We start from the raw sequence: 13,894 nt of genomic DNA on the forward strand, positions 1-13,894 counted from the left end.
TGTTTAAAAGCACTTTATGCCTCCAATTTAGCATCCAATGTGATTTCTGCCCTTAAAACCCTGCTGTGCGTCAAATCCGTATTTTTCCCCGGGATTTTGGGCGTGTATCCCACTCCGCCCTGCCCCCTCCAGGTGTTAGACCCCTTGAAACATCTTTTCCATCACTGTTGTGGCTAGAATTAGTGTTTGTAGTTTTGAAAGTTTGCCTGCCCATTGAAGTCTATTGCGGTTCGCGTGAACACAAACTTTTGCGGAAGTTCGTGTTCGATGTTCACGGACCTAAAATCGGAGATTCAAGCCATTACTATTCCTTTATCTAACTCTCCTGATATACTCTGTGCTGCTGGAGGACTCTGCTCCTTCCTCTAACTCCCCTCTCCTGATGTACTCTGTGCTGCTGGAGGACTCTGCTCCTTCCTCTATCTAACCCTCCTCTCCTGATATACTCTGTGCTGCTGGAGGACTCTGCTCCTTCCTCTAACTCTCTTCTCCTGATATACTCTGTGCTGCTGGAGGACTCTGCTCCTTCCTTTATCTAACTCTCCTCTCCTGATATACTCTGTGCTGCTGGAGGACTCTGCTCCTTCCTCTAACTCTCTTCTCCTGATATACTCTGTGCTGCTGGAGGACTCTGCTCCTTCCTCTATCTAACGCTCCTCTCCTGATATACTCTGTGCTGCTGGATGACTCTGCTCCTTCCTCTATCTAACGCTCCTCTCCTGATATACTCTGTGCTGCTGGAGGACTCTGCTCCTTCCTCTATCTAACGCTCCTCTCCTGATATACTCTGTGCTGCTGGAGGACTATGCTCCTTCCTCTAACTCTCCTCTCCTGATATACTCTGTGCTGCTGGAGGACTCTGCTCCTTCCTCTAACTCTCTTCTCCTGATATACTCTGTGCTGCTGGAGGACTCTGCTCCTTCCTCTATCTAACTCTCCTCTCCTGATATACTCTGTGCTGCTGGAGGACTCTGCTCCTTCCTCTATCTAACGCTACTCTCCTGATATACTCTGTGCTGCTGGAGGACTCTGCTCCCTCCTCTATCTAACTCTCCTCTCCTGATATACTCTGTGCTGCTGGAGGACTATGCTCCTTCCTCTAACTCTCCTCTCCTGATATACTCTGTGCTGCTGGAGGACTCTGCTCCTTCCTCTAACTCTCCTCTCCTGATATACTCTGTGCTGCTGGAGGACTATGCTCCTTCCTCTAACTCTTCTCTCCTGATATACTCTGTGCTGCTGGAGGACTCTGCTCCCTTGTCTATCTATCCTCTCCTGATATACTCTGTGCTGCTGGAGGACTCTGCTCCTTCCTCTAACTCCCCTCTCCTGATATACTCTGTGCTGCTGGAGGACTCTGCTCCTTCCACTATCTAACTCTCCTCTCCTGATATACTCTGTGCTGCTGGAGGACTCTGCTCCTTCCTTTATATAACTCTCCTCTCCTGATATACTCTGTGCTGCTGGAGGACTCTGCTCCTTCCTTTATATAACTCCCCTCTCCTGATATACTCTGTGCTGCTGGAGGACTCTGCTCCCTCCTCTATCTAACTCTCCTCTCCTGATATATTCTGTGCTGCTGGAGGACTCTGCTCCTCCCACTATCTAACTCTCCTCTCCTGATATACTCTGTGCTGCTGGTGGACTCTGCTCCTTTCTCTAACTCTCCTCTCCTGATATACTCTGTGCTGCTGGAGGACTCTGCTCCTTCCTCTAACTCTCCTCTCCTGATATACTCTGTGCTGCTGGAGGACTCTGCTCCTTCCTCTATCTAACCCTCCTCTGCTGATATACTCTGTGCTGCTGGAGGACTCTGCTCCTTCCTCTAACTCTCCTCTCCTGATATACTCTGTGCTGCTGGAGGACTCTGCTCCTTGCTCTAACGCTCCTCTCCTGATATACTCTGTGCTGCTGGAGGACTCTGCTCCTTCCTCTAACTCTCCTATCCTGATATACTCTGTGCTGCTGGAGGACTCTGCTCCTTCCTCTATCTAACTATCCTCTCCTGATATACTCTGTGCTGCTGGAGGACTCTGCTCCTTCCTCTATCTAACCCTCCTCTGCTGATATACTCTGTGCTGCTGGAGGACTCTGCTCCTTCCTCTAACTCTCCTCTCCTGATATACTCTGTGCTGCTGGAGGACTCTGCTCCTTCCTCTAACGCTCCTCTCCTGATATACTCTGTGCTGCTGGAGGACTCTGCTCCTTCCTCTAACTCTCCTATCCTGATATACTCTGTGCTGCTGGAGGACTCTGCTCCTTCCTCTATCTAACTCTCCTCTCCTGATATACTCTGTGCTGCTGGAGGACTCTGCTCCTTCCTCTAACGCTCCTCTCCTGATATACTCTGTGCTGCTGGAGGACTCTGCTCCTTCCTCTAACTCTCCTATCCTGATATACTCTGTGCTGCTGGAGGACTCTGCTTCTTCCTCTATCTAACTATCCTCTCCTGATATACTCTGTGCTGCTGGAGGACTCTGCTCCTTCCTCTAACTCTCCTCTCCTGATATACTCTGTGCTGCTGGAGGACTCTGCTCCTTCCTCTAACTCTCCTCTCCTGATATACTCTGTGGTGCTGGAGGACTCTGCTCCTTCCTCTATCTAACTCTCCTCTCCTGATATACTCTGTGCTGCTGGAGGACTCTGCTCCTTCCTCTAACTCTCCTCTCCTGATATACTCTGTGCTGCTGGATGACTCTGCTCCTTCCTTTATCTAACTCCCCTCTCCTGATATACTCTGTGCTGCTGGAGGACTCTGCTCCTTCCTCTATCTAACCCTCCTCTCCTGATATACTCTGTGCTGCTGGAGGACTCTGCTCCCTCCTCTATCTAACTCCCCTCTCCTGATATACTCTGTGCTGCTGGAGGACTCTGTTCCTTCCTTTATCTAACTCTCCTCTCCTGATATACTCTGTGCTGCTGGAGGACTCTGCTCCTTCCTCTATCTAACCCTCCTCTGCTGATATACTCTGTGCTGCTGGAGGACTCTGCTCCTTCCTCTATCTAACTCTCCTCATCTGATATACTCTGTGCTGCTGGAGGACTCTGCTCCTTCCTCTATCTAACTCTCCTCTCCTGATATACTCTGTGCTGCTGGAGGACTCTGCTCCTTCCACTATCTAACTCTCCTCTCCTGATATACTCTGTGCTGCTGGAGGACTCTGCACCTTCCTCTACCTCCCCTCTCCTGATATACTCTGTGCTGCTGGAGGACTCTGCTCCCTTCTCTATCTAACCCTCCTCTCCTGATATACTCTGTGCTGCTGGAGGACTCTGCACCTTCCTCTAACTCTCCTCTCCTGATATACTCTGTGCTGCTGGAGGGCTCTGCTCCCTCCTCTATCTAACTCTCCTCTCCTGATATACTCTGTGCTGCTGGAGGACTCTGCTCCTTCCTCTATCTAACTCTTCTCTCCTGATATACTCTGTGCTGCTGGAGGACTCTGCTCCCTTGTCTATCTATCCTCTCCTGATATACTCTGTGCTGCTGGAGGACTCTGCTCCTTCCTCTATCTAACTCTCCTCTCCTGATATACTCTGTGCTGCTGGAGGACTCTGCTCCTTCCACTATCTAACTCTCCTCTCCTGATATACTCTGTGCTGCTGGAGGACTCTGCTCCCTTGTCTATCTATCCTCTCCTGATATACTCTGTGCTGCTGGAGGACTCTGCTCCCTTCTCTATCTAACCCTCCTCTCCTGATATACTCTGTGCTGCTGGAGGACTCTGCACCTTCCTCTAACTCTCCTCTCCTGATATACTCTGTGCTGCTGGAGGGCTCTGCTCCCTCCTCTATCTAACTCTCCTCTCCTGATATACTCTGTGCTGCTGGAGGACTCTGCTCCTTCCTCTATCTAACTCTTCTCTCCTGATATACTCTGTGCTGCTGGAGGACTCTGCTCCCTTGTCTATCTATCCTCTCCTGATATACTCTGTGCTGCTGGAGGACTCTGCTCCTTCCTCTATCTAACTCTCCTCTCCTGATATACTCTGTGCTGCTGGAGGACTCTGCTCCTTCCACTATCTAACTCTCCTCTCCTGATATACTCTGTGCTGCTGGAGGACTCTGCTCCCTTGTCTATCTATCCTCTCCTGATATACTCTGTGCTGCTGGAGGACTCTGCTCCTTCCTCTATCTAACTCCCCTCTCCTGATATACTCTGTGCTGCTGGAGGACTCTGCTCCTTCCACTATCTAACTCCCCTCTCCTGATATACTCTGTGCTGCTGGAGGACTCTGCTCCCTCCTCTATCTAACTCCCCTCTCCTGATACTCTGTGCTGCTGGAGGACTATGCTCCTTCCTTATCTAACTCTCCTCTCCTGATATACTCTGTCCTGCTGGAGGACTCTGCCCCTTTCTTTATCTAACTCTCCTCTCCTGATATACTCTGTGCTGCTGGAGGACTCAGTTGTGTTGGATGCGGCAGTTTTGTGCGGTTGATGGGGTGTGACCCGCGTGTCCTTTACATGGAGCCAAACAATGTGACACATTCCCGGCTTGTCTCATCCTATAGAAATTCATTGTACACATGTGACGCGCTCAGTGGGCCCCCGTGACACTCTATCCCCCCAGAACATTCCAGAATGTGGCGGTCGCACAGTTGGACGCTGCGGGGATCGTCCATAAAACTAAGGATGGCATAACTGCGAGGAAGAGGATTGTGCTTTGAAGTTGGAGCTGTGGGAATGCGACACACATGGGGGCCAGTCTGATGAGCGTATATCCCAGCCGAGCTGAGCACCACAGAGGTGAAAGGTCGGGTCACATGTCCTATACTGTCCCACTCTCTGCAGCGGAGGGTCCTGGATAAACGGATGGATCGAAAGGCGCATTGGTCGTCTATGGACCTGCACAGATGTCTTTAAGATTAAAATCTAAGATTTTAATGTATCCATTTAGTTTGCTGTGATACCACTACCAGCAGCAGCCCAAACCTGCACAATTTATTTTCAGACACGGGAAACATAACAAATGCAAACTGAAAGTCTAAGTACGATTAGCACATTTATTATTACGATGTTTTCTGCAGCAGTTTATAGAGTACATAGTCACTAACTGTCTCCAGAGGAGCTCACAATCTAGTCCTACCATAGTCCTAGTGTAATGTCCTACGATATTATTCTTATTTATTTATAAAGCACTGACATCTTCTGCAGCACTTTACAGAGTACATAGTCATGTCACTGACTGTCCTCAGATGAGCTCACAACCTTATGCCACCATATTCATAGTCTATTGTCCTACCATAATATTATTATGATGTATTAATATAGCACTGACATCTTCTGCAGGACATTACAGAGTACATAGTCATGTCACTGACTGTCCTCAGAGGAGCTCACAATCTAATATTACCATAGTCATAGTCTCATTTCCTACCATATTATTGTGTATTTATATAGCCCTGACATCTTCTGCAGCACACAGAGTACATAGTCATGTCACTGACAGTCCTCAGTGGAGCTCACAATATAATCCTACCATAGTCACAGGGGCGTAGCAATAGGTCCGCAGGGGAGCTACCATACTCATCTGTCCCTCATAATCTACAGCCAGTTTAGGTGGGAGTCAATTAATTTATCTGTATGTTTTGGGGATGTGGGAGGAAACCAGAGTGTCCGGAGGAAACTCACACAGACATGGGGAGAACATGCAATCTCAGTGCATATACAGGATCTTCTCAAAAAATTAGCATATTGTGATAAAGTTCATTATTTTCTGTAATGTACTGATAAACATTAGACTTTAATATATTTTAGATTCATTACACACAACTGAAGTAGTTCCAGCCGTTTATTGTTTTAACCTATTTTGGTTCCTGGACGTAGTTTCTACGTCCAGGAACCATGCGCACTCCCGGCCGCGGATTCGGTTGCCAGGGAATCAATGTATTCGGGCTATGGTGCCCGATCATTGATTCCTTTCCCCCGCTGAAAAAGCGACAGCTTCTCTCGGAAGCTGCGCCTTTTCTGGCCGTTCCCTTCCCGATGCGTCACTGTAAGCGTATGTTACGCTTAGAGTGACGTCATGTAAACAAACTCATGGCCGCCATCTTGTGGCCAAAAAGTAATACTACACCTGTAAAAAAAAAAAATTCAAATTAACACACATTTACATTATAAATCTATTGTTTACCTCCCACCCTCCCAAAACTACCCAAATAAAATGTTTACTATAAAAAAAAAAAAACATTACAATAAAAAAAACAAAAACATGTAAATATTTACCTAAGGGTCTAAACTTTTTAAATATTAATGTAAAGATGAAATATTTCTATATTTTTTTTATTTTAAACTTGTAAATAGTGATGGATGCAAAACGGAAAAAATGCACCTTTATTCCCAAATAAAATATTGTCGCCATACATTGTGATAGGGGCATAATTTTAACGGTGTAATAACCGGGACATATGGGCAAATACAATACGTGAGTTTTAATTATGGAGGCATGTATTATTTTAAAACTATAATGGTTGAAAACTGAGAAATAATGAATTTTTTCCGTTTTTTTCTTATTCTTCCTGTTAAAATGCATTTACAGTAAAGTGGCTCTTAGCAAAATGTACCCCCCAAAGAAAGCCTAATTGGTGGCGGAAAAAACAAGATATAGATCAGTGCATTGTGATAAGTAGTGATAAAGTTATAGGCTAATGAATGGGAGGTGAACATTTCTCACGTGAAAACGACGGAACCTGAATGGGTTAATATTGATGATTTGGCATACAGCTCATGAAAACCCAAAATTCCTATCTCAAAAAATAAGCATATTTCATCCGACCAATAATAGAAAAATGTTTTTGAAACAAAAAACGTCAACCTTCAAATAATTATGTTCAGTTATGCACTCAATACTTGGTCGGGAATCCTTTTGCAGAAATGACTGCTTCAATGCGGCGTGGCATGGAGGCAATCAGCCTGTGGCACTGCTCAGGTGTTATGGAGGCCCAGGATGCTTCGATAGCGGCCTTAAGCTCATCCAGAGTGTTGCGTCTCTCAACTTTCTCTTCACAATATCCCACAGATTCTCTATGGGGTTCAAGTCAGGAGAGTTGGCAGGCCAATTGAGCACAGTGATACCATGGTCAGTAAACCATTTACCAGTGGTTTTGGCACTGTGATCAGGTGCCAGGTCGTGCTGAAAAATGAAATCTTCATCTCCATAAAGCTTTTCAGCAGATGGAAGCATTAAGTGCTCCAAAATCTCCTGATAGCTAGCTGCATTGACCCTGCCCTTGATAAAACACAGTGGACCAACACCAGCAGCTGACATGGCACCCCAGACCATCACTGACTGTGGGTACTTGACACTGGACTTCAGGCATTTTGGCATTTCCCTCTCCCCAGTCTTCCTCCAGACTCTGGCACCTTGATTTCCGAATGACATGTAAAAGTTGCTTTCATCCGAAAAAAGTACTTTGGATCACTGAGCAACAGTCCAGTGCTGCTTCTCTGTAGCCCAGGTCAGGCGCCTCTGCCGTTTTTTCTGGTTCAAAAGTGGGTGCACTGCAGTCCATCTATCGACACATCTACCAGCGTATGGAAAAGATGCAAGATGCATTGGGTATAATACCGTATATAGCAAAAGGAAACCGGTTCAGTCACAGTGAGGTTCCAGTCTGCCATACTGCAATCGGAACCCAAATCCCTTTCTTGTTGCTGAGTAACCAGCTGTGGAAAAAAACGTTTGGTACTACCATTTAATTCTACAACCCAGCAAAGATCTGCCTGGAATGAGGAGGCCTGGGCAGTATAGATAATGATGCAGTATGGTCACCACCAGAGTAAATCTAGAAATAAACTGCCAGGCTAGTGTCCAGACCTTCCTCCCCCCCCCCCCCCCCTCCCCTCCACAGCCGCCATGTGTGCCCTGCAATGCCCGCTATTCTTCCAATGTACCCATGAAGACAGATATAAGACAGATATATCTTCTCGTTCATAAGAGGAATGTCAGGGTCCAGCACGCCCTGTGCCAGCCTGAGCTTACAGGAAACACGACCTGTCTCATTACCACCTCATGCTATGCCAGCGATGAGGCCCCCATTATACTCACCATCCTGGGGGACAGCAGGAATGGCATTTGTCACAGCACCACAATGACAGGTCCAGCAGCGCCCGTCTGATAATGAAGTGATAAGCGGGGCATGACGGCTGGGTGGCGAGTTCAGGACATTCCGGAATAAATTGTCTCACTCTCCCAAATCCACAAATCTGGCTGCAATTGAGAGAGATGGAACAATCGCCACAGCGGACTTAAATCTGTAACAGTGTGTGGGCTGGGAGAGAATCAACAGATAGACTGTGGTGAGATTACACCTCAATCACTTGTGTGCTATGGACAACAACACACTCCTACAACTCCTGCAGGGTTCCCCGCCATCACTCACCGCTCCTGCAGGGTACCACGCCTTCACACACCGCTCCTGCAGGGTACCCCACCATCACTCACCGCTCCTGCAGGGTACCCCGCCTTCACACACTGCTCCTGCAGGGTACCCCGCCATCACACACTGCTCCTGCAGGGTACCCCGCCTTCACACACTGCTCCTGCAGGTTACCCTGCCTTCACACACCGCTCCTGCAGGTTACCCCGCCTTCACACACTGCTCCTGCAGGTTCAAACACCGCTCCTGCCGGGTACTTCGCCTTCACACACCTCTCCTGCAGGGTACCCCGCCTTCACACACCTCTCCTGCAGGGTACCCCTCCTTCACACACTGCTCCTGCAGAGTACCCCGTCTTCACACACCGCTCCTGCAGGTTACCCCGCCTTCACACACCGCTCATGCAGGTTACCCCGCCTTCGCACACCGCTCCTGCAGGGTGCCCCGCCTTCGCACACCGCTCCTGCAGGGTACCCCGCCTTCACACACCGCTCCTGCAGGGTACCCCGCCTTCACACACCGCTCCTGCAGGTTACCCCGCCTTCACACACCGCTCCTGCAGGGTACCCCGCCTTCACACACCGCTCCTGCAGGGTACCCCGCCTTCACACACCCCTCCTGCAGGGTACCCCGCCTTCACACACCGCTCCTGCAGGGTACCCCGCCTTCACACACCGCTCCTGCAGGTTACCCCGCCTTCACACACTGCTCCTGCAGTGTATATCGTCAGTTTTTGCTATTGCAATGATAATTTCTTTGCTTTCTATAAATTCCTAGGCTTCCTGCACATTAGGTAGTGAGGAGAATATGAAAACTTGCTGGGCTAAGGCTTGATTCACACATAAATCTGCACATTTCCAGTCCAGTCCTGTCAGTTTTGCTTCAGTTTTCTATCAGTTTTACCTGACTGGACATGTACACTTTTATGTGTGAACACAGACATAGAAACAAAACTGATGCCAACTCAAGACTGAACACCTTTTTATGTGTGAACCACTCCTCAGAGAAAGGGATATATCGGGAGATAACTCTTGGTAACCGTATCAGTGTGTGACTTGTACAAACTGACATTGCCTCCATCTAGTGGTAAGTCAGAGAACTACCGATGTGTGGCTCATTGGAAAGTATTGGTACATTCAGGATAGGAATAGACTGGGCGGAGACACAGATATTGCGCTTTTCTCCTGAAGGACTCAAAGCGTCAGAGCTACAGCCACTAGGGGGCGCTCTACAGGCAATAGGGAGGCTTGCCCAAGGTTTCCTGCTGAACAGGAAGAGCTGAGAATGAGATTAGAACCCAGGTCACCTGTGTCAGAGGGAGTACACTAGAATACACTAGGCAGAAATGCTTGCATTGCGGGAAAGTCTATGGGCTGCATGTAAAAATGCATACGTTTTTGAAAATGCTCAAGGATCAATAAATAATTACAGCATGGTCGCTCACGGTATATCAAAAAATACAAAAACAGCTTATTGGTGAAATACTGTATACAACCAAGCAGACCAAAAAATTAAAAAAAATAATTGCCATCTATGAGCGCTGTTGCCCACCTCGCCTGATATTACACAAACACACACTTATACGCCCCTTCTAGTACTGGTACTAAACTTCCAGATCTTCAGAGAGGGGGAGAGGCCTGTAAAAAGCAGTGCAGATAAGCGAGGATAGAAAAGGCAATAGAGGCATGTCTGTTTTTTTCTAGTGCCTTCCCGGCATTCCGCAGCCTGTGGTGAATTGAATTTATTACGCATACATTTGTGAAGAGGACTGCCTTGTTTTTAGCTCGGAAGAAAATCAGTGCCGCCATGTGTACTGTATGTCTGACCGACATGCACATGGTCACATTAATCTGTCGGACATGCAGCAAGATGTGGGGCTGACTTGCTAGATTGGGTCCGCGGTGGTAACATTGAGCGATATTGGGACAAGCGACGATACCTCTGGTGCTGTTCCCACAATGTATAAATGTGCTGTGCGTTTATACATTAGGGGGGTCTTTTAACCCTGCGCTCCTCACAATAAAAAGTAAATATATACAGTGGGTTGCAAAAGTATTCGCCCTCTTGAAGTTTTCCACATTTTGTCATATCACTGCCACAAACATGAATCAATTTTATTGGAATTCCACATGAAAGACCAACACAAAGTGGTGTACACATGAGCAGGGGCGTTTCTAGCCATTTTGTCACTCCAGGCAAGAAAACCTTTGGCGCCCCCCCTCCCAGGGCGCCCCCACCCCACACAGCACCAGTCCTTATTCCCACACACACAGGGTGTGCTGGACTACCTGCTGCCTGCTGTGCCTCTGGAGCTCTGAGGGAGACACACAACAAACAAGCGAATGGGGCCAGGGGGGCACGTCAAGGAAGCACAGTCTCCTGTCTGAAGCCAGCGGTGGCACCCGAATGCCTGGTGCGTCACACGCTGGCTGCACACACGTCATACCTCCCAACTTTTGGAGCCTGGAAAGAGGGACACTAAGACATGCCCCTGCCACACTTTTAGACACGCCCCATTCTTACATGCTGCGTATGCCTTCCTCCCATTCCTGTACAGTTTCCTGGCGTCAAGGTATGCATGATGTTACATCCAACAACACAGTCTCATTCTTTACATACCAAAGGAATGATTATCTTTACTTTTAATACAGTTATGTGTAGCTTAGAAAGCTCAAGCATTCACAGCAAATTGATAATTATTGCATTCTATCATTTCAGGCACTGACACTCAGCTGTTAAAGTGGACCTCAGACAGTTCACTGTGCCTAATTTATACTTTAGGTTTCCTCCCACCCCATAAGGACCGCCAGCTTCCTCGTCGTCCATATCAACCACTCCTTCGACCCAGCATCGCCTCACGTATCTTTTTCAGTTGCAGTGCTCTGTGCATGTGCAGCTTGGTCACACGTTGCCGTGGCTGGGAGTATTTTGCGCTTGGGTGAAGAATGGGGCACACTCGTGACTGGGCATGTGCAGAACACCACGACTGGCCATGACTTAAAGAGACTCCGTAACAAAAATTGCATCCTGTTTTTTATCATCCTACAAGTTTCAAAAGCTATTCTAATGTGTTCTGGCTTACTGCAGCACTTTGTACTATCACAGTCTCTGTAATAAATCAATGTATCTTTCCCTTGTCAGACTTGTCAGCCTGTGTCTGGAAGGCTGCCAAGTTCTTCAGTGTTGTGGTTCTGCTATGCATTCCCCCCTCAGGGGGGAAAGAAACACACAAATGATCTCTTGAGATTCAAAAGGAAGGCTGTATACAGCCTGCTTGTGTATGGATGTATTTTCTATGTGTGGACATACTGTACATCAACCTACTTCCTGTTTTGGTAGCCATTTTGTTTGTTTATAAACAAACTTTTTAAAACTGTTTTTAACCACTTTTAATGCGGCGGGGAGCGGCAAAATTGTGACAGAGGGGAATAGGAGATGTCCACTAACGCACTGGTATGTTTACTTTTGTGCGATTTTAACAATACAGATTCTCTTTAAGAAAATACAGAAGGCGACAACAGAGCGACTAGGGAGGATGGTGAGGGCGCTTATAGTCCTCATGGGGCTGAAGGAAGTCCCAGGTAAGTATAAATAAGGCACAGTGAGTGTACTGTCTCAGGTACACTTTAAGCATGTAACCAAAATCAGTGCTAAATATACAGACTGCTACATCAACACAAACATTCATTAGACATCACATTATATTCATGTGCTATACTTGTGAAATTCAGGGCACAGCAGGGTTGCAGCATACATTTACACATGAGGACATGCCTCTGCTGATCCTGCACGGACAGTCATCCAGCTCCTGTGACACCCGACACCACAGTACAGGAGATAAACTCCTGTCAGAAACGTCTCTGCAGAAGCCATGCCCATCCTTCACTGATCCCTGAAAGAGCCCAGCAGTAGAGATGGGAAGTTCGGATCTTTTCAATGATCCGGATAATTCGAATCGGATCATTGAAGAGATCCGGATCTTTGATCCGAATCTCGGATCATTTTACTACCGGAAGCATTCGGGGGTGAAATGAACAGCAGGACAGGTCTGTGGACAGGAGAAGGGGAGGGGGGTGGACACACAGAGAAGGGGAGAAGATGGACAGAGGGCAGGGAGTGGACAGAGAAGGGAGGAGGGACGAGCAGAGAGCAGAAATGTTTGCACGTAATACCCACATGCTGAAGTCATATGCTTTACATATATTTCACCTATATGTTCATCTGTACACTTTGAAAGAAAAGGTCGCACAGTGAAAGAAAGCATTCCCAGAAGATAAGTGCAGCTGTTTAGTGCCGAGTGCAGGAGGATCATATAATTGCCCAGCAATCACAGTGCCTGCAAAGTTACTGAGCTGTGCTGAGCCAAAAGTTTCCAATGTGTTCACTGTGCACAACTACGGAACAGACAGCCTATAATGGGCAGCACGTTATAGCCAGTATGTGTTCTCTACACATATCTGGCAGTGGCACCCATGTCCCCTCTCTCTTATCTACCTGTCTCCCTGCAAGGCTGCCTCCCATCCAACAGAGCGATCCCTGCTTCCAGGACCCCGCTGCCCGCTGAGAGGGGGCGTGTCGCTCCTGGCCCCGCCCCTTTTGCGATCCGAATCGTTCATTTTGATGATTCGGATGATCGACTCATAAAATAGATTCGGATCAAAGATCCGAATCGTTCATGATCCGGACAACACTACCCAGCAGACACCCAGCCTGCATCACACAGTGCAGAGGAGAAACAATTAGCTCCATCACGCAGGCAGGAAGTAACTTTGCAGTGAGCCTTGTGTCTCTCTCTCTGATGATGGGGATTGGCAGCTGGGATAGATCAGTAGGGGCAACGTGAAAGATGCCTGTAATTACTTACTGTGTGCTGCCTGCAGTCTGCGCCCTTGCAGGGTTTGATGTAGCCATTTGCTTGCTGCCCTCTCTCTGCCTAAGATCACTTAGGCAGCCAGCATAGATGAGCCTCCGAGTCCCCATCATCTCCAGCAGCATCTACCTCTGGAGGCTCTGCATCACGGATCAGCTCTGCCTCCTTCTTCCTCCGCTCTCTGGCCTCTTCATTCCTGCTTGCCGCTCTCTTTTTCAAACTGTGTCAAGCACAGTAGAGAGAGGCAGGAAGGGGCGGAGCAAAGCAGCATCTTCGATCTGCTGGATCAAATCTGTGTGGCTGCTCGCTCTGAATGAGAGGAGAGGGGGCGGTACCAGAGGCAGCACTCGGGCACTGAGTAGGGCAAGCATGAATGTAAATAAATAAAAAACACACTGCAGTAGCGGTGGTTTTGCGCTCTCTCCGCCTGTGGCGCTCCAGGCAATAATTTAGAGTTGCCTGATGGGTGAGACGGCTGTGCACATGAGAAGTGGAACGAAAATCATACATGATTCCAAACATTTTTTACAAATAAATAACTGCAAAGTGGTGTGTGCATAATTATTCGGCCCCCTTTGATCTGAGTGCAGTCAGTTGCCTATAGACATTGCCTGATGAGTGCTAATGACTAAATAGAGTGCGC

At 47.8% G+C, this 13,894-nt stretch overlaps 1 protein-coding gene across 2 annotated transcripts in view; it reads right to left on the bottom strand.

The window, feature by feature from the left end:
• PADI2 (peptidyl arginine deiminase 2) overlaps nt 1-13,470 on the bottom strand; it is a 168,784-nt gene extending 155,314 nt beyond the window's left edge. For both annotated transcript variants that reach the window (XR_011022214.1, XM_068241583.1), the window contains exon 1: nt 13,246-13,470. Coding sequence is in view for 1 of the 2 variants with exons in the window: in XM_068241583.1 (XP_068097684.1) it covers nt 13,246-13,376 (131 nt within the window). In the remaining variant the exon portion in view is untranslated. The remainder of the gene's footprint in view (nt 1-13,245) is intronic.
• Between the last annotated feature and the right edge of the window lie 424 nt (nt 13,471-13,894).

Source organism: Hyperolius riggenbachi, chromosome 6, assembly GCF_040937935.1.
Source record: "Hyperolius riggenbachi isolate aHypRig1 chromosome 6, aHypRig1.pri, whole genome shotgun sequence".
Classification (NCBI taxonomy): domain Eukaryota; kingdom Metazoa; phylum Chordata; class Amphibia; order Anura; family Hyperoliidae; genus Hyperolius; species Hyperolius riggenbachi.